General features: G+C 53.3%; 1 protein-coding gene across 1 annotated transcript in view; it reads left to right on the top strand.

Moving 5' to 3' along the window:
* The window catches only part of LOC122372893 (protein O-mannosyl-transferase TMTC2-like), a 60,139-nt gene that overhangs the window by 37,567 nt on the left and 596 nt on the right, over positions 1-21,976 (top strand). The window contains exons 4-10 of the mRNA XM_043350559.1: positions 690-804; positions 1,783-1,868; positions 2,119-2,363; positions 3,032-3,172; positions 4,028-4,109; positions 21,084-21,262; positions 21,686-21,793. Of these exons, the coding sequence (XP_043206494.1) occupies positions 690-804; positions 1,783-1,868; positions 2,119-2,363; positions 3,032-3,172; positions 4,028-4,109; positions 21,084-21,262; positions 21,686-21,793 (956 nt within the window). The remainder of the gene's footprint in view (positions 1-689; positions 805-1,782; positions 1,869-2,118; positions 2,364-3,031; positions 3,173-4,027; positions 4,110-21,083; positions 21,263-21,685; positions 21,794-21,976) is intronic.

Raw genomic sequence — 21,976 nt, 5'->3', positions numbered from 1 at the left:
CCACGGCACAGCTGGCAGCGTGAGCTGGCAGTGGTGCGCAGAGGGTAATGAACACGCTGTGTGAGTCACTATTCACACGAAACGAAGCTTTCGGCCGGCCGCGAAGGGTTTAGAACACTCTACTTTAACTTATTTGGAGGGCTTCGGATGTTAACAGTGAAATGTCTGTGCGTCATTGAAAACATTAGCGCCGACAGCAATGGGAACGGGGTCGGGTCACCAGGGTGCAAAGGACGATGCAAAGGTGGGGTGAAATTGTGTTATCATTAAACATTATCCAGAATGAATGTGTTCAAATTAAGGATCGACGGCCGCACCGTTTTAACCCGCGCTGAAATAACTGACCTCACTTGGTGGTAAATCGTCACCGTAGGTAATACAATCATCCAGTTACCCGCGTCAACGTGCTTAAAAGCTGTGTTCGAAGTGTGATTTTACTCATGAATATCATGCAATGCCAAATATAAGTCAACAGTCTACTATGTACGAATGCTGGATCTAGTAGGTACACTGTACTTGTATTTTTTCTAAATACATATGTCGACATTTATTGACTGTATCGACATTAGACTTCGGATCCGTCTAACTGGAATGAGAGCAGTAGATAGATGGAGAAGCTTTTTCTCGCTCTACTCTCCCGGAACTCAGACTTCCGGTGCTATTTGACCCCAATGTGTTCCTCTCCACAGCTTACGGCAACCTGGCCAACATCCTGAGCTCCAACGGGATGAAGGAGGAGGCCGAGCGGGCCTACAAGATGGCCCTCTCGCACCGTTCCAACATGGCCGACGTCCACTACAATCTGTGAGTACCCATTGTACACTGGGATGAATGTGTAACTGGGTTACATATTTGTTTGTTTGTTTATCAGGGCTTTAGAGTCGACCGACTGCTAAGTGCTAAGGTCACGACTCACGTTGAACTGGGTTACCGTATGTGTTTTCTACTGCACACCTTCTCCAGCAGCTTCTAAATGCTTGCTATTTCGGTACATGTTGTGAATTCAATTAAGCTCTGGCTGGAGGACTCGCACTTTGTCCGCATACCATAGCTGCTCTCGCATGCCGTCCCCCACCGTCAGCCTCCTTTGGACGGTTAGTCTGTGTCCGGGAGCTGAGAGGACCGCGGGCCAGTGTGTGTACCAGCCGCGGTCCCGCGCGCTGCCGTCAGGTGGTCTATCCGCGCCCACCTGTCGCTGCTGCGCTCTGTCCGTCTCTCGGCCGACTTCTGGCCACTAATTAGCCGTCTAATTGGCCTCCGCGGGGGACGCGTCATGTCCGCGCTGCCGCCGCCGTCGACCGGCGACCGCCAGCGGCCGACTGTGCGCCTTATCTGGCCGGCGTGACACCGGGAAACGGGAGCGATACACGCGCGCGACAGCGCTACCGGCGACGCGGGCGCGGCGCCCGACTTCCTGAGCGGCCGGCGCCGCGCGCCACGCGGCCGACATTCCCCGAGCTGTTAATGGCTTCTGGTGACCGGACGGCTGATCCGAGTTTCCCGATTTGTGCTGTTACCGGCCGCAATCAGACGTGTATCTGCAAACTCGGTTACCAGAAAGCAGATCAGCCAGTGATTGACGATAAATCCTGATTCCGCTTCATCGAGACATGAAATCTCACTAATAGCTTGTCGCTTGTTCGGGGGCCTCACGACTGGAAGGCTGGTCTGTGTCATGGTGGGGACCGGAGTGACTCGTTTCTCAAAACTCGAGCCCAGAATTAACAACTCGTGGACGTCTGCGGTAGATCGGTAGATTGACGGCGATGTCTGTGTTTCTAGGGGCATTCTCTACCAGGAACAGAAGCGCTACGACGAGGCGCTGCAGTCCTATGACAAGGCGATCCAGTACCGACCAAGGATGGCCAGTGAGTATGCGCAGGGGAAATGTCAGTGTCATGCACGCAACCATTTGTCATTGCCAACACGACACATGCGTAACCGAACACAGCTGACAACGCCCGAGGAAAACTTGTAACATTATGTATCTAAGCTTCAATTTTTATTGCATAATTCGGCTATTTTTCCGATTCAAAATTGCACAGCTGTCCAGTGTACCCATCATTCATCACCACGTAGCATTCAGATTCCTGACCGTTCACCACGCGTGACCTGCAGTGGCGCACCTGAACAAGGGCCTAGTATTGGGCCTGTCGGGTCAGCGGGACGCTGCCGCCGCCGTCTACCGGCACTGTTCCACGCTGGACGGAGCCGGCCTCAAGGACCCGCGCACGCACGAGGCCACCAAAATATCGGCACTGTTCAACCTGGGCCGGCTGCACGCGGACGAGGGCCAGTTTCGCCAGGCGATCGCCGTCTACCAAGAGGCTATCGAACGGATGCCGGCTCACTATCAGCCGCAGGTAGGTTCAATGGGAGAGAGGGTTACTTAATTACCAGCTCTGGTGTGTTCACGGGGATAGAATTTTGCCAATGATAAGCAGTTACGTAGATTAGTTGCACTACAGGTGAAGATGTCAACATTCAAGTGGCATTTGTTTGTACAGGTGTGTTCGTCATTGTCTGGTCAGTGACCATGATGGAATAACCGTTCCATTCGGTCTCCTGCATCCGTCACGAAAGCTCCGTGTTTTAGTAAATCTCTCTGTACGCCGAACATCAACAGTAGGCAGATAAATCCGTGGTGAGAACTCGTAAACATTCCCGATGCCTGTGGCTTACCTCATCCAAGCGGATTACAGAGAGATGTTATGATGCGATGGGCCTTGATGCACTTGTCAAACGTGATAACGAACTTCTGTGGTAGCGGCCACGGCGCAGAGTATATGTACTGTTGTAATCTGGCCAGCTTTATATTTTTCATCGACCATCTCCGGGATTATTTGCCGATCGGTTACATGTTTGGTCTGCTACTGGAACCCCGGTGCAGCGCAGAAAACCCCACAAAATCTGCTGGCTATCCCCTGTCAGTGTCCTTCGATCTGCTGCAGACAATTTTATCTTTTATCTCTCCATCTGCACCGATATTCCATGAAATCAGAGGATTCGTTCCGCTTTCTCCGATCGGCAGAGCCTTTACAACATGCTCGGTGAGGCGTACTTCAAGATGGACAGTCTGGCGGAGGCCGAGCACTGGTACCGCGAGGCGCTGCGCGTCAAGCCGGATCATGTGCCTGCCCACCTCACCTACGGCAAGCTGCTGGCCAAGATGGTGAGTACGACGTCCCCCTGCCTCCCCGTGTCGCCTGTTCGGGCCGGTGGTACCGCGATTAGACTCGGCCGGCCGGCCGGCGGCGGCGCTCGGGGCGCCCGGTCCGCAGTTAACAGGATAAGTGGATCTCCGGGAAGTGGCTGGCTCTGGCCACCGCCGACCGCAGCCGGCCGGATCGCACCGCTGCTCGGCAGGCTGCTTAGCATTTTTGTGCCTACTGGTCGGCAGCGCCTAACCGCCGCGCAAAAATACACAATGCCGTGCTCCGGCCGGCCTCCGGGACGGAACATTGTCACATATAGGCTGTCGTGGTAAAAAATGATTGATGCTGCTGCTGGCGGTAAAAATACTCGACATCCATATTATGTCAAAACTGACGAAATACACCGCTTTGCTGTCAAGGCTGCTACTAGATTATCTTGTAGTTATGTTGCCGATACCCGGGTTCATACGGTGTTATCGCGATTTCACTTTGCAGCTTCTGAACAAACACAGCGCAGTAGCATGGGAAAGTCTGCAACTGAAAAGGTCGCCAACGGAAACAAAGGTTGTAATGCTGACAGTCGACATTTAGCTATCGGTTTATCTGCCGTTGTTGCTTATCGGACTTATTTCCGACGGATTCTGCGCAATTTAGAACGCTTTTGTTCTCAGGGCCTTCCTTGATATGCGTTGCACTGAAACTGTAACGCAAAACCTGTCTTTTGCGAATCACCTAAACAGTAATTAGGCATAAAGTGACAACACTTGTTTTTTGCTAAGCCGATACCAATAAGTTCTGTGTCTACTGTGAATCGAACACTGACAATATTTGTGTCGGCGATCTCCACTGACCGGGATCTGTCTGCCACACAGGGCCGCCCCGCGGAGGCCGAGACGTGGTTCGTCAAGGCGATGGAGCTGTCGCCCAACGATCCGGTCGTGTACCAGCACTATGGTGAGTGTAGCATTTTCCAGCACCTTCACCGTCACCAGAGAGTCGCTCTGAGCACCACGCAGTGCTATGTGCCATATGCAGTTATACGATAACGCTATGTGCAGTTTCGCTAAATGCTGGTAACATATAGCGAAACTGAGTGAAACATACATAGGCGTTTTTAGCGACAAAGGCGTTATCACGACTCTTGAACACCCTCCAAACATTTGCAAAGGGATGCTTATCGTGGTCCCGTGTCAAACCTTAGCATCAACGAAGGGAAAAGAGGAGCGCACGGACGTGGATTGTAACGTAAATCGCACGGTAGCGTTGAAATAACTGGTGACTGCAGTGCTCACTAACACACTAACACTGGACTCGCCGGCGACTGCAGTACTGCATAGAACAATAACACCAGCATAGTGGAAACTGCAACGGCACATGGTACACTATCACCAAAAGCGTATCCAATGTCGAGGAACGCAGCGGCGGGTAACTCCAATCGTGACCATTACATTAAGGCCTTATCAGTGGACACTTCAGCTTCGCTCTGCATGTGTTAGTTTTCATGCTGCCCGTCACCACCGTTACAGTGTGTGTTTGGGGCACCGCCAACAACACTGAAAATACATCGCATGCGTGCTATCTACGAAGCAAACTATTCGGATCGAATGCGCGGAAATTCGTAAAGGAAACAAGTTCAGCTAAACCAAGCAAAGGCTCACTTAAGGAATGTTTTAGATTCAAGGATCGCATCCCTAAACCACTTCATTTACATTTCAACCGCTTGAACTTCAGCTTTATGATCTTCAAGCACTTGGGGCGTTCCACGATAGATCGTACCACTTTTTTCCAATTTGACACCCTCATCTCTCGGAATTTGACGAGAATTGGTCTCAGGGGTAATCAGGGGCTCTGAATCCACCTGTAACAATTTCAGGCTTATCAGATAAGTATTTTTTTAGTTATGGTGTATAACATTTTTTGGATCTTGCTTTGCAGCGCTAAGTTTGGCGGGCTGTAACTCTAAGACGGATTATTCAAATGTCAAATGTTATACAACATTGAACTTGCAATGAAACAGAGATTAATATGTATTTTTGAAATTTCGAAAAATACGCTATTTTTGATATATAACATATCGAGTTTTCATTCATTTGTATTTTTTGGACTTTGGGACCAAATTTTTTTGAATTTTTATTTCTTCAAAAAATATTTGGGTCATTGTTAAGAAGTATGCAAAAAATTAGGAAGGTGTTCTTTCTATAAATGTATTTATTTTACGTCACGATAACGGTTTCGAATAGTGATTTCGGGAGGGGAGCTTACAAATGGCGTGGTAAAGCTGCCTAGTGACATCACGGGTTACTGAAATTTCAATTTAAGTCTGAGTCATCTGAAAAAAGTGAAAAGAGGGTTCATCCAACCCTCTTTCCTATAAGCGTGAGGGTGAAAAAGGCTGTTTGGTTCTGACATTGTTTTGGACGCCAATGACCATAGCTGTCCGAGATGAAAGTTACAGGACGCATACATGGCGTCCTCCAGAGGTCTCACAACTTGTATATCTGGGAATTTTTCAAGGTTACATGAGGTCAGGTCGGTCACGTGACATCACTGTTATAAATCAATGGGGAAATATAAAAACTGTTATTTTGGCGCCGAGAATGATCTAAAAATATCCCACGTACATGGTATCGTGATTTCACGCACTCCTTGCAAAGTCCAATGCTTTACTTTTGCATTGTTAACCTTGCGTGACGTCATTTATGACGTCACTAGGGTCGTACGAGTTTTTCGTCAATAACTCCCGATCAAATGGAGCTAGAGAGTCGGGAAAGCCACCAATGGACTCGGGAAGACCTTCCGAATCGAATGATATGCCATATGATACCCTTTGCCCAGCTTCGTGACCTGAGGGGCTTTGACCTGACCTTGACCCGAGGTCAGCTACTTAAGTTGACCTCACCCTAGCAAAAAGTATACCATTCGATGCACCTGAGCTAGGCGTACACAATGATGCAAAAATCGCGGCTCTGCGGCCATTTTTTGCGAAGTTATTTACTAACAACCGAACCCGGAACTTCAGTCACGTGACCTGACCTCAGACGCTACCGGTTAACCTGAGACCTTAAAATCGGGTACCAATCGCTGTGACTTGTAACGGCACACACGCTCGTTTTTTCCGCGAGGCTCTAGTTCTATTAGAAGCGAAACGGCGTGCTGGGGTCGTATCAACCTCCGAAACCCATTTTGTTTGCGGGAAAATGAGGAACTTATAGAAAGAACACCTTTCTAATTTTTTGCATGTCGATTTTCAATGACATGAAGGTTATTTTGAAAAAAATAAAAATATGAAAAATTTTGGTCCCAAAAGTCATTAGAGGCAAATGAAAAAAGATTATGATTTTTGTTCAACAATGAAACTTTTTCTTTGGAATTTTTAAATAGAAATATTAATTTTTGATTCATCGCAAGCTTAGTGTTGTTTACTTTTTGTTGGTTGCTTAACCCGTTCTTGAGTTATAGGCCATCAAACTCACCGTTACATACCGAAGTTAAAAAATGTAATGCAATATAACTCAAAAAGTTTTGATCTGAGAAGTCTGATATTTTGCCAGGCGTCTTTGGGGCCTATGATTATCTCTGGGACCGATTTTCATTAAAATCTGAGAGATGAGGGTGACGGGCCTGGTACGATCTATCGTGGAATGCCCCACTTACAAGCGGCCAATCCATAGTCCTTGCAGAAGTGTACATATTTTCAAAGTCGTGATTTTTGTTTCACATAATATTGCCGTAAGTCACCAACATTTGACGCAAGAGCTCAAGGATAAACGGTTTGCATCATTGTCTCAGGGATGACCTCATGCGGCGTCAGTAGGTACCGGTCAGCCGGTACCTACACGTGCCACCGTCATCAGCGCTCTAGTCGGCCGGTCAAAGGGCCTATCTAGACCGGCATCGAACAAAGTACATAGAAAGGTGCCAACCACTTCTTTTCGTGCTTCTTTGATAAGCCTAGCGTGAGCATAACAAAGAATTTGCTCAAAGAAGGTATTACCCGCTTGTTCCTTGTAGACGGCCAATGCCCAGCATGATGAAATAAAACGGCATATGTGCATACATTATTTCTTGTGGTCGGTTTCTTCACCCAAATGGAGACCCTGAAGTGTAGGATCCGACAGGTCCTTGTTCTGTTCTTTTCATCAACGTCAAACTAAGCATGCGAAAGGCGAGTAACAGCTATACGTGTTAATCTAGCCCTCGTCCAGTGGACATTCCCCGGATTTATGTTAATTTTCCCGTGATAACCCTCTAAAGCCTCTTCAATGTCGCCTGTATCAAAGCAAAGTAAGGAAACCGTTGCCTCTCGTGTCTTTCTATCCTAATTCCTTTCGTTATCTTTTTTTACTTTCACTCAAACACAACGGTAGCTGTCAATCGATGCTTGCATTAAGCCATCATTTCCTAAGGACAAACTAAGGTCCGTGTCGCATTTGTTCGGCCTTTATATTCGATTGCAATGGCGCTCAACATCATGGCGCTCAGCATCAACAATTTGACTAAAGATCATCCCAAATTTCGGTCTATATTCGAACAGCTATCTTAACCACTGACATTTGTCGTGCTGCTCTATTCCCTTCACCCGATGACAGCTGTCGGTCCATCTCCGTTCAGCCATCAATCAGTTTCCCTCTCTGATGACATCTGACGATCCTTTTCCATGCTACAGTAACACGCTATTCATTTTCCATTGGCTTTGCCCCGTCAGTTTCCATACCCCAACGTTCCACCAACCAGCTCCACAGCGCAGGTCGCCACAGTGACACGGTCGACCGCTCGGCGACACAGCCAGCCGGCCATTCGTGACACAAAATCGAAGAAATTAAAAAGCACTTAGGGTCGAGTCCGTGGGAGAGGCGGTGCCGTGATGACTGTAATCGGGCGTACGATTAGCCGGGCCGGGCCGCCGCCGGGCCGCGCGGCGCCGCACCATTTGCATATTACCGCACCGCGGCCCACGGCACGGTGGGAAGATGGCCCGACGGCCGGCTGACAGAGCAGCGCGACCTGACGGTCAGGTGACAGCTGGGGCGCACGACCTGACGGTCAGATGACAGACAGAGCCGTGTGACCTGACGATAGGGTGACAGCTGGGGCGCCGGACGTGCGACTTGACGGTAGGGTGACATACATATCCGAACAGAACCGTCTACATAACAGATAGACCCGCGCGACCTGACGGCGCGGTGACAGACTGAACCGCACGACCTGACGGCCGGGTGATAGACAGACCCGCGCGACCTGACAGCCCGGTGACAGCTTGGAGACCGGGGATCTGACTTAGTTGAGACCGGGGCAAGGTTAACAGTTGATAAATAACAACTGGGGAATAAAAAGATGACAGCTGGGCATAGGTTATCTGTCAGAAGACGGGTCTCGGCGATCAGGTAGTTAGGCGCTCGGCCCTCCGGTGGTTCGCAGTTAGGGCTAGGAGGTATGACAGATGTCAGCTGAACACTCTGAAATCTGACAGATGGCAGCTGCAGGGCCGGGAGCCTTATACCAGGCAGCAAGGTGGGTTAACTGCTGTGACTGACTGCATATCTCAATGAGCCGCCGAGTTCACTAGTGCCAACCATCATACAACAATTTCAGATACGAAATTATAGTTTTCATCGTTGGATAACGTTATAAAAAATCTGTCTTTGCCTTCTTCCGCAATAGGGACGATTTCGACTGGTCATCTGAAATATTTACAAGTAGAAGTCCTCAGCCTACCTGAATTACTGCTAGTGTTCGTCCAGTCGTCTCCTTTTCACATATGGTCCCGGGTTTCACCACATGTCCCGACTTTCAGCGACCCGACCGCCCACATGTCACGTGGAGGGAAAGCCAGCCAGCCAAACGAACTGCTCATTACCCGTGTATTTGCATTTACGGTGCGCACTTATAGACCGAGAAAACTCAGTGGCAGATGCTAGTCTGGCTATGCTAACAGTTCGTTTCAATGTCCTGCATTCTACTGACATTGTTCGTAGTGCCTAACAACTCAAGTCTCGGAGAGGCACTCTGGAAGGTGGACTTTCGGCATTCTTTCTTAGTTCTTCCGAATGCGATTATGGAACTTAATCTGTCACAGGAAGGTGCAGCCAATAAGAAAAAGTTACCATGCTTCTCTTTTGATACAACTCCAATGCTTTATTTCACTTGGTATTTGCGGATGTAGGGTAGAAGCGTCCGTTCCATTGACCACCCGCCTGACCCATCAGCAGATTTAAAAAAGGCATTGATCTTCTTATTGCATCACTCAAGATGTGGAGATGCACATAATAGAATGACACTGCCGCTACATCGAAGGGTTCAAGCCAATTCTAACTAATAGTTATTCATTTTACGTTGGACAACAAACGTTCGGTTAGAGCCTGCAGTTAATGAATCATGACACCACCTGTTATGGTCGATCGGTAAACTATTGTCCACTTTCCTTGGTCTGGACGGCGAAAATCTCTTCTTGTTTGGAAACAATGCCCTCTGAATAAAAGAACACATGCAACCGAGTCGTCACACTTCCGGAGGTGACACTAGCAGGGAAAACCTGCCGGGGCGCGCCACAGTAGCTACTAGCACATGTTCCTCCGAGCTGCAAGCCTTGCCGAGGACGTAAATCATCGCCACCGAACCGCGCGCGGCCGCCAGTTTCTGGAAATCGTCGCCATCTGAGGTTCCGCCAATGCATGACATGCAAATGTCGACCATCAGAATGCCTCTCGGGTGCCGAGCTGCCGCGATGCGGTGCTGCTGTCGACGCCAGATAGCCGCAGACTGATGGCATCGCTGACATCTGGCGACACCCGGCCCCGGACGACGCGCGAGGAGCCGCGGTACGGCCGTCAGTCCGGAGCGCCGTGCGGTAGTCAGTCCGGGGGTCAGTCCGGAGCGCCGTCCGGGAGTCAGTCCGGAGCGCCGTGCGGTAGTCAGTCCGGAGGGCCGTTCGGTTGTCGGTCCGGGAGTCAGTCCGGAGGGCCGTTCGGTTGTCGGTCCGGGGGTCCGTCCGGAGCGCCGTTCGGCAGTCAGTTCGGATGGCTTTTCGGTCGTCAATCTGGCGGACTGTGTAGCGAGCAGTCCTGTGGTCTTCCCGGTAGGTCAGTCCTGTGATCAGCCCGTTTATATGGTTCGTTGGCCAGTCTCGTGATCCTTCCTTTGGTTACCCCGTTGGTCAGTCCGTTGGTCAGTCTGGTGGTCCGTCTGGTGGTCTGCCCGTTTCAGTAAGTTTGTGCCCGTTTGGCAGTCGGTCTGGCGAACCGTGTGGCAGTCAGTGGTGCGGTCTGTCAGTTTGGTCAGTCGGTTTAGTCGGACCGTTTAATCGGTCCGGCGACCAGTCTGGTGAACCACTACCCCGTCCGCTGGCCCGTCGAGCACCTCATTCAGCGGTTGGCCCAGCCGTTATTGCAGGCAATCCATCCAGGGCCGGGGATGTCATGTGATCCGTATGCTCGTATTCGGTATGGGCGTATGTCGGCTATTCGTATTGCCCGTGAGACGCTCAGACGGAGCGTCGGGGATGTTCGGCCGCGGCAGAACCTCATGCAGCACCCACTGTCGTCACCAGCTCCACAGCCGTCCACGGGCATCTTGGCTCTACCACCAGGCGTCATGGGACAGCTCAGGAGTCACGGGCCGCGCCAGGCTCGTCAGTTACCACACAGAAGCCCTCTCCCAGACAGCCCTGGCCACGGATTAGCCAGTTGCCAGTCACCGGGAACCCATTGAGGGCAGACGCGGTGTGAGCCCTCGGCGGTGGGTGCTGGCTCCCATCAGTGACTGAAGGGTAACCGGCCAGATTGGCAGGCGCGGACCGTGCGACCGGGCCGAGTCACGACCCGCTGAGACCTCGCTCACTTGGTAGTTGACCTGGTACAGCGCACACCAGTCCCTTGATGGGGCTGCTGTGGTCAGACATCTGAGCGTCTGGTCCGACAAGCAAATGGCTCTGAGCCTGCGTGGTTTCAGAACTCACTGTGCTCCGAGGAAGACTTTCAAGACTGATATTTCTGATGATATGATTGGAGACTGCGAGCTGGGGGACCCGACGGAAGCCTTGAAAGAGATCGAGTCGCTAAGCAAATTGCTCTTCTCTTCTTCACTATTCACCTTTCGTCTCGACTTTACACCATGGCTCATGAATGAATGAGCCAATTAAAGTTCTCTGGCTAAGATATTAAATCGTGCGATACGATTTCAATGGGAGCTGTATGTTCGGTTTGAGTTATAATGCTTCTTCAATGTAGCTCACCAAGCAGGATGCTTGTCGCTTGAAAATGTCAACTGCCTTGGATAACACGAAGTATACCTATGTATTTTAATGTCATTACGTGCAGGAATCTGGCCGTTTTTCCTACACAGTTACAGCATGTTGTGGGACTGTGTGCTGTGTGTCGGACGCTCTCGGCGTTTTTCTCCTTCTTCTGTTTCGCTGCTGATGGTCCTTGCGTGCAGATTGGTATGTGACTGAGTCCGGTGACAATTCAGGGTGCCGGTGTTACCTCGGCTGGAGCACAGAGAACGGGCTGTGCTCCAACGCCGGCGAGCGGAAAACGCCAAAGCAGGACCTTTGAATTAACTCGTGCATGCATGCGTGTTCCTATAGGTAGCAGAGGTATCTTTCTTGTCTCCGGCGCGAATCAGTGCATTTCTGGACTTTTATTTAAGATCTGGCATCTGCTAGAATGTGCAGAAAGGTCTGCGGCCGATGTCTTCCGGGTGGACGTTCTTCCCTGTGCAGCCGAAATGCTACGAGGTAACTGTCATCAACCGCTAAAAATGTCGGGACATGTGACGTTCCGTGTTTTATGCATACATCATATAGCGGCACAGCTGGCCAGACTGTTTCCGTGTGAGAGCGTCCTCCCGCGACATAACCGCATGCTCATTGCTCAATGTTCATGGCAATTCTCCTAGCTCAGCTGCTCATGACGAGCTCACATCTTCATCGGGCAGCGCTGGCAGATCTTGTAGGTGCAGTGTCCCTTTGCTGATCATTCGCCCAAACGTTCGCGCTCATTCCCGTCAGTCTGCTCCTATTTGTTATTATCTGGCATCCTATTTTGCACACCTCTGCTAATGTAGAGCCGTGAGCCGACCGTCCCAGCTCTACTGACATGTCTCCGGCTCCGAAATGTCTTCGTCTCGGCCGGGTCGCCGTCACGAGCCGCTGACGCCATCACATCACCACCGCGCGGCCATGGCGCCCAAGACAGCACCCCTGTGTCGTGCCACTCGTCGGGAACGCGGCTATCGACTCCCCATCTGCGGATACACTTTTACTGCCCAGTGACGACGGCTATGAATTCTGATTTACATCCGCATCTGCATGAGCCTTCTGCGCGGCTCCGCGATGAAGCCATAAATACAAACACCGTTCCTGTGATGTTGGTGTCGCCGTGGTGACGGTGGCGGTGTCTGGTGTCACCTCCGCCGGTCCGTGTCACCCCGAGGTGTCACCGCCGTCCATAGGCGGCGGAACGGGGGGGGGGGCACCGGGGCACCGTGCCCCCCCTTGAATTCTGCAAGGGGGGCACCAATAGCAAGGTGCCCCCCTTAAATTTGATGAATTAGTACCAGGGGCGGATTCGGGAAAACTCCAAGGGGAGGGTCATGAATCGAAGTGGTGCCCCTACCTTTACCCAAAATTAAAACCTCAACGGATTTCGGCCACTTAATTTTGGTGGTGCCCTATTTTCAGTTTTTTTCTTTATTTTTGGTTAGGCATGTGATGACTGGTGCCCCTGCTAGGCCGCTGGTGCCCCTGGAAAGACTGTGGTACCTACCTACCCTGCCCCCTGACAGGCCTACCGTGGGCCCTGACATGACTTAGGTGCCCATGGGCCCTGACAGGCCCGTGGTGCCCCTGACAGGCCTGTGGTGTCCTTGCTAAGCCTGTGGTGTCCCTGGGCCTTGGCAGGTCTGTGGTGCCCCTGGCGAGCCTGTGGTGCCTCTGTTAGAACGCAGGCGCCCTTGACAGGTTTGTGGTGCCCCTGACAATCCTAAAGTGCCGACAGGCTTGTGGTGCCCTTGACAGGCCCATGGTGCCCTTGCGAGGCCGGTGGTTCCCCTGCGAAGCCGATAGTGCCCCTGGTAGGCCTCTGGTGCCCCTGGCAGGTCTGTGATGCCCCTGGAAGACCTGTAGTGCTTTTGCTAGGCCAATGGTGCTCCTGACAGGCCTGTAGTGCCATTGACAGGCCCGTGGTGCCCCTGCTAGGCCTGTGGTACCCCTGGCGGGCCTGTGGTGCCTCTGTCGGCTGTCAGGTCTGTGGTGCTCCTGGCAGGCATGTGGTGACCCCAGGCCCTAAGTCATGACCCATGTGACCTCCCCCCTGGGATTCGCCACTGATAAGTACTGCGATGGCTTCTTGGGAATTTGATACATGTAGGATAAATGGAATTTATCAACGACAATAAGGAAGAGACAAACACATAGGTACTTGAGGATCAGCTTAAAGTTAACCACACATATGGGGGCGAACTGCCATTTTCGTTAAGTAAAAAAAATAAATAAATAAAAATAAAAAATCATCGTGTCAGGGCTGTGACGAAAAATAAGTGGCCTAAATCCGATGAGAAAACAGGATTTGGGGGTACCCTAGGTTTGGCTCCTTGGGCTGGTGCCCCCCCTTGTCTCAAATCGTTCCGCCGCCTATGCCGCCGTCCGATGTCACCCGCCGTGACACCGTGACGCCGGCTGGCACCGCCCGCCCCGTGACGTCACCGGGGCCGGGTCGGCGGCGGACAAAATGGCGGACCGGCCGGCCGCCAGCTCTCCCATGTTGCATCGCGCGGCGCGGCGCCAGCCGGCAGAGGCCCCGAGCTCAGTGCAGCCCATGCCCCTCCTCCCTATCCAATCAGAGTCGGCAGAGCGGCACCGAGGCCGGCCGGCCGCCGACGGATCTAACGCGGCGGCCAGGAGACCGCGAGCTGTCCCGACTAGTATCGACAGTGCCCCCCCCTTCCCCTCCCGCCGCTGACTGACCCCGCCCCGATGGGCGACAATCGGCCGGGAGCCGCCACAGAGAGGTGTGATGTGACGCCTGTCCTCTGCACGACCGCATCCCGCCTCGGTCTGTTTGATGAGGAAAGGTGAGCGGACGGGACGATGACCTGGAGGTCGCTCTGCTCACCTGAGCATGGTCTACCGTCATTAACCGTCACAAACAGCCGTCATCGCACTCTCGTTCGTTCAGCTTTGTCTACCGCCAGTAGTTAATCAAGCCAGGCTATATGACACTTCCTTTGAGCAACAGACGATACTCGATCGGGTCATGCTACTGGCTCAGTAGACAAAAGCTCGTCAATAGCACGTCATATTATAAAAGCTCGGTCACTGCTCGACCAAGCTATGACGTCGCTGTTAAGTGACAATGCTGCGCAGCTGAGGCGGAGCACTTCACCCCGGGAGCAGCCTCAGGGAAGCGGGATGTGACATCGTCTCTCACTGTGACATCCTTAATTCGTCTCTCACTGCACCGGTCTCTTTCCTTCATCGTGTGGATTTGCCCTGTCCTCCAAGACACTCGCCGTCTGTCCGTCACAGTCGTCTGTCACGCCGTGTCGGGCGGCGCCGTGACGGAGCTCCGTGACGCCAGTGACGTGCCGCCGTCACGTCAACCGGCGCCGCCCGTGACGCAGCCCGTGACGCGGCCGTGAGGCGTAACCTACCGCCCGTGACGCCGTAACCGTGACGGAAAGCCATGACCCGTGACGCCGATTCTCACGGAGCGTCATCAGTGCCGCTGGCTGCTGATGACGTGACGCACGCTGATGACGAGCGCTGATGACGGTCGCTGATGACGCCCTTTGACGATGTCCGTTGATGACGCTCGTTGATGATACCCTCGCGAAGGACGGTTGACGTAGTAACAGAGGGCTATGCGGTCTGATGACGGCCTGAATATCATGCATACAGTCAGCTTATGCCATTGAATTGCTCCATTAGACGTATAGGGCCGTTGAGACGCAAAATTGCTCAGGATTGCCGAGCAATACATAGGAGGGTGCTGTCAGAGACTGAGCGATGTTCGAATGTCCCCAGAGGCACAGAAACGTCGCGATGAGGCGACGTTTCTGGCTAATGATGGCTACAGCCAGTACATATTGTAAGACGAGCCCCAAACGAGACCTCCATGCATGTGTGGTTTAAAACACGGAATAAGTTCAACGGGATAGATGGCCACCTTTGTCTGTCGAGAGACGGTTAAATGCTGGAGTCAGTTGTAGTTCGGCAGCCAAAGTACTGAGACAACTTCAGTGACAGGTAAGGCCCGTGGATTTATTCGTGGAATCGTGGCCATCACCTATTGTTAACTCGGTTTGAACGTGAATTAAGTTGGCTCAAGTTCGTCGACAATTGAAACAACGACGAAGCCGTTAACCATCGGGGCTCACTCTAACACTCATCCAATCCACGTGGACACCATTTGAAGTCCTTTTGACGCCTTTCCAATGCAGTTGGACAGTTGTTCAGTCCAGATTGCACCTGTTCTTCAATCCAGCGATCCAACAATCATATCGAGCGGCTCTCCATCACCAACCCCCTTATAGTCTCCCTCCCGGCCCTTAGACGATCCCAAAACCAGCCAGCCAGTCCATCCAACTGGCCGCGTCTGGCCCGGGGCCCGTATCGTGACTGACCATCATCTGGGTCGGCCGGGGTTCGTGTCAGCACATCATCTCACGGCCCGGCCGGCGGCGTCCGGGCGTCGCCGGCGGTTTCTGCGACTGTGCCGCCCGCGGCCCGACCTCGGGCGCCGCCGGCCGACACCGGCTCGTGCGAGTGGTCCGTTTGGCGCGGCCGCAGGCCAGGTCAGAGACCGGCCCCGGGTTAGCCGAGGGTTGGCTGGGTAACTGGATAGGTTCGCCGAAGCTGAGCTCGGAGATGAGCTTGATCAAAGAAATGAAGAGAAGCTGGGAGCGCGGACGGCTCGGAGAGGCTGTAGAGACGGCTGTTCGGTGGTGATTTCGACGATTAGATTGGTGGCCGACATGCAGGAAGGCGGTTTCAGAGCGGCAATCGCAGCATCGGCATGGTTATTGTGCTGCTGCCTTTGGGTTGGGGAGTGGCGAGGGCAGCTGTTATTCGCTGCAATCATGATACGGGGGCGATCGGCGGGGCCGTTTGGGCTCGGACTGGCCGTCTCCGGGGCAGTGCACCTGGCTCAAAATTCCACCCGGAATGGTTTCGTGAGAGGTGTAGACAAAGCGAACCCGTGATAGCTCGTCTAAAAATGTCCGCTAATTTGCATAGCGTTACTCCGAAGCTCGGTGCACTCATCTTGTTCTATGAATCCATGCAAGCGATTTCATGAGCCGCTATCGTTTCGTCATTGCATGTGGAAAACAGAATCTTGCGTCCATTTTCATGCCGGCCATGGCAGCGTTTTCCATCCTGATGATGGGTTCTATTTACGGTAGACGCCCATGGCTGTTGTCTTGCGATCGGCAAGCCCTTTTACATAAGGCAACTTGTGAACTAAGCTGTTATCGCTTGCAGTCGCCACCGTGCTTTTGGAGACCTTGGACAGTGGAAAACGGGACTCGTGTCGTGCGGCCTGATACTGTTCCAGCACGGGCTCGCGCCCAGCCAAGCGATAGGTATATGAAGCGGCTGGCTGCTCGCCTGGTACGTTCTGGGTGGCACGTGTGCACTTTGACGAGCGCAGCTTGATTAAACGCGTCTTCTAAATGAGCCATCGGCTGAGATTAAACACACGGCGAATGTACCCTGATCGATAATGACATGTCAGACCAATTTTTTGCCTTCGTGCATGTTTTGTTGGCAAACAACGAAAACCATCACATGTATCATCACTGGTGACGTCCGAACTCCGTGCCACATGTCTAAATAACGGTCATATATTTTACCGGCTTCTGACACGTAAATGGCCGACTGTACTCAAATAACATCTAATTGCCTGACAACAACAAATGACATACGCGGCACGTTTCAATGGCATTCTATTGCAAACAATGCACAGCAATACCACGGCAATTAATGTCTCGTTCTGTCAACCAGCCCATGATTCAGGTACATTGCGGTGCTGCCCATACCAAACTTGTGCGCACTTGGCTACTATTTTTGTTAGCAACCACCTTATTTCACGACACAGTACGACGCAGTATACTTGCTACTCACGTGCAGACCCATCACCAATAGTTCCATCCATTGCGGCCTCGAAACGCCAATGTTCAGTCCACTCCACGTCATTCAGCCAAATCTAGACAAGCGACAATTAATACGGCCGATACTTGCATTCCATAGGTGCGTATCAGATCACGTGCTAGTCGGTCGACCGGACCAATGTCGGCATTATCACACCGACAGGAAAAATGGTCCATTTTTTCCGGGCTGCGGATTCGGCGGCGGCCAGTTTCCTGTTTGGCTAGATGCACCGATGCACCGCTCACGAGTGGGTGACATGTGGCCGTTCGGATCGTGTGTGGGTCGGTCCGGGTTTGGGCCGGTGATGTAGAGTTACAGACCCAAGTACAGGACCTCGAACGAAGCGGACGAGGATGTCTCCTTATGTCTGAGGGACGATCGGACGGCTGGTTGGCGTGTGGTGTCTGTTCAGGAGCCCGCTGCATGCTATACGGATGGCCAGTGCGCTGTGTCACCTCCGCACTGCCTTACCGGGCACGTGGGGAGGGCGGCGGGACGATTCCGTGAACCAGCCGACCTGCACGCGAGCGCGGACAACCGCCGGTTTTTGTGGAGCGGTCACAAACAACTTGACAGGCATGCACAGCAAATGGGTGCATGCCCGAGGTATGCGACATTCGCAGAACTTCATAGTCATACATAAGCGATTCGCCCAGATTGGTTAATTGATTTGTATCTAACGAGCCAGCCCCAGTACCTACTGGACTGCTCGTGTGTTACGAACGTCTGTATAGCAACAGGTCAATTAGACAGTGAATGGCATAGTGAACCCATGGATCGCAAAAGCTAACCGGATAGGATTCGGTGCGTTATATATTTATTATCACCGCACGCCGGCTCAAATACCTACATGTAATTCGTACATCAGCTCGGCTCCAGCTGCAGACAAGGCTGTGCACTAAATGACTATGCAGACCTTTTGTCGGTCGCAGCGGGCTTTAATCTCGGCTGCATTGTCACCTACATTAAAAACTGCCGTGTCGCTTACCATCAAACGGTGCGCCCTTTGTGGCGGCCAGAGAGGCATGTCGGCCGGCCGGCCGGCCGGTGCAGTTAGCGCCGCCGACCGACCGGGTAACATAGCCGACCGACTAGCCAACCGACCGACGGGCAGGTAACATAACCGATCAACCGACCGGCCGAGTAACATAACCGACCGACCAGCCGGCCGCCCCGTGGTTAGCACCGCCGTCCGACCCACAGACCGAACGGGCGCATAGCAGAGCAACCGACCGGGTAACATAACCGGCCCGCAGACGGACCAACAAAACCGACCAACCGACCAGCCACCCCGTGGCTAGCGTCGCCGACGAACCGGGTAACAACCGACCGACCGACCAACCGTCCGACCGGGTAACATAACCGACCGACCAGCCGTCCGACCGGGTAAAGTAACCGACCGACCAGCCGGCCGACCGGGTAACATAGCCGACCGACCGACCAACCGTCCGACCGGGCAAAGTAACCGACCGACCGACCAACCGTCCGACCGGGCAACGTAACCGACCGACCAGCCGTCCGACCGGGCAAAGTAACCGACCGACCAACCGTCCGACCGGGCAAAGTAACCGACCGACCGACCAACCGTCCGACCGGGCAACGTAACCGACCGACCAGCCGTCCGACCGGGCAAAGTAACCGACCGACCAACCGTCCGACCGGGTAACATAACCGGCCGACCAACCGTCCGACCGGGCAACGTAACCGACCGACCAACCGTCCGACCGGGCAAAGTAACCGACCGACCGACCAACCGTCCGACCGGGCAAAGTAACCGACCGACCAACCGTCCGACCGGGCAAAGTAACCGACCGACCAGCCGTCCGACCGGGTAAAGTAACCGACCGACCGACCAACCGTCCGACCGGGTAACATAACCGACCGACCAACCGTCCGACCGGGCAACGTAACCGACCGACCAGCCGTCCGACCGGGTAAAGTAACCGACCGACCAACCGTCCGACCGGGTAACATAACCGACCGACCAACCGTCCGACCGGGCAACGTAACCGACCGACCAACCGTCCGACCGGGCAAAGTAACCGACCGACCGACCAACCGTCCGACCGGGCAAAGTAACCGACCGACCAACCGTCCGACCGGGTTAAGTAACCGACCGACCAACCGTCCGACCGGGTAAAGTAACCGACCGACCAGCCGGCCGACCGGGTAAAGTAACCGTAACCGACCGACCGACCAACCGTCCGACCGGGTAAAGTAACCGACCGACCAGCCGTCCGACCGGGTAAAGTAACCGACCGACCAACCGTCCGATCGGGTAAAGTAACCGACCGACCAGCCGGCCGTCCCGTTGTTCGCGCCGCCGACCGCCCGACCGACTGATCGGGTAACATAACCGACCGACCGACGGACCGGCTAACATAGCCGACCCAACCACGGACAGGGTAACATAACCGACCAACCGACCAACAGGCCGACCGACCGAGAGTCTGGGTAACATAACCGACCGAACCCGACCGACCGAATAAACCCAGTCACCGACCGGCCGACGGACCCGTGGACCGGGTACCAAGCAGACCAACCGACCGACAGACCGGGTAACATAACCCATCAACCGACCTACCGGGTAACATAACCGACCAACGGAACGGAACGGGTAACATACGGGTACTGACCAACCAACCGACGGACCAACCAAATCGACATAGCCGACCAATTGACCACCCGGTGAGCGTAACTGGCCGACCGGGTAACATATCCGACCACTGAACCGCCCAGGACGGACCAACTGACCAACGAACGATAGAACGACCGTCTCAATGACCACTCAGACCACTTCATATACTGAATCAACCGGCAGATACCATGCTGCCTATAGAACGACCGCCCAACCGACCTACCATAACGATCGACAGACCTACCAACCAGATGATCTTCAGATCGACTGCTCCAGCATGGTTGGCCGCTCCAATCGACCAAAACGACCGAATGATTGACCGGCCGATCACTCTAAATGCTCCGAACGAGCGACCGACCACTTTGCCCTCCCTCTCAATCGACCGAAAGGGCGTCTGTCCGGCACCGTCACCGAATTCAGCTATCGTGTCGGGCTGTCAGTCATGCAACTGCCTGTTGCGGTAGGCACCACTGATGTCACTCCCTCCGGGCGAAAAACGCCGGACGATACTGCCCGATATCCAAACGGCCAAACTTTTGACTCAGTTTTAAAATGTGTTTGCCTAAAACGTATTTGAATGTCAGAATACACGAGCTCCGAACAGGTTTACTGAAGGCCGGATGTAAATGTTTCATGTTTGTTATTTAGTTTTGTTCGCCCTTTTCAATGAGCTGGTGACTGTCATGTTTACAGTCATCCCTGGCCCCGGGATGGATAACTTTTTTGTTTGTTTTGTCGGATTAGGCCCTTTCGGTCTGACGAGACCATTCCAGGACCGGAAGGATGATAGGAATTCGGGGAGACATTGGTCTGGCCGAGCACCCCTGTGGGCTCACACCAGTAGGTGAACAAGGAAGGGTTGGTGATGTCGTGATAATGGAAAAAGATTAATTTGAGGCTTGGCTGGGCTGATGGGACGCCTGAGGCCAGGCTTACGGTTACACCGGTCCTAGCAAGGGCGCTCGCTTGCTCATTGCTGCTGAGGTAGCCTTCCGGCTCGACGTGAGGTAGCCTTCCGGCCAGCTCGACTGTGTAGTTTCCCCAGGTCCCCGCCTAATGCTTTATTCATGATGTGGAGTGAATCCCCGACTCGGTTTAATCCCGAACATGTAAGCTAAATGTCTCCTTTTTTCATTCACAGGCCAGCACCTGGCGGACGGGGAGCGGCTGACGCAGGCTGCTGCCATCTACCGGCGGGCGGCCGAACTAGCGCCGCACGAGTACGAGATGGTGTTCAACGCTGCCAACATTCTCCGCCAGGCGGCGCGCAACGAGGAGGCCGAACACTACTACCGGATCGCCGTCCGGCTCCGGCCCAATGTGAGTGAAGGAGGCGAGGCGATGGAGGCGACGATGGAGGGACAGGGGATGGATTCGGGTGGAAGGCTCAAGGCTTGTCCATCCACATGGGGCAGGTCACCCGGCAGTAGTCACTGGGCTGGGGAATAACCTGAGGTCTGAGTCGTACTTGTTCAACTGCCCTGCCCTCCTTATTTACAAAAAAAGTAATCGTAGTAAGTATGGCGCGCTGTACGCTGAATCAGCAGCTCCCCAGTACGTCACGTATTTCCGCCTACTCATGTGACATACCCACTGTTCCCATCACCCGGCGTCTGCTGGGCTGACTCATGGAGCCCCCTTGGGTGATCCCGTATGACCCGTAGATCCCGTATGACCGCCAGGGTGATCCCGTAGAGGTGCCCCTCGATGCCCCGTTCTGACAGCGTTCCCCCACTCCCTCAGGAGGCCACCAGTCATATGAACCTGGGAGCGATGCTGCACGTCAACGGAAAGCTGGCCGAGGCCGAACAGTCGTACCTTGAGGCGCTGCGCATCAAACCAGATGACCAGGTAACTGACGAAGGCAACAGGGCCTCAGTTGACGTACCCAGATCACAAACTGGGGATTGAATGGATTAATTACGCCTCTCAGCATCCAGACTTGAAAGTTTTATGCAGCTTTTTCAACCGTTCTTGCTAGCCATCATCACGGAAATGCGCGATTGTAGGTATCGGGAACATACCAGAGGCCAG

This window comes from Amphibalanus amphitrite, unplaced genomic scaffold (assembly GCF_019059575.1).
Source record: "Amphibalanus amphitrite isolate SeventyFive unplaced genomic scaffold, NRLGWU_Aamphi_draft 001415F_arrow, whole genome shotgun sequence".
Lineage (NCBI taxonomy): Eukaryota > Metazoa > Arthropoda > Thecostraca > Balanomorpha > Balanidae > Amphibalanus > Amphibalanus amphitrite.
Note: the sequence above shows the minus strand (reverse complement) of the source record. Positions and strands in the feature narration are given on the sequence as shown.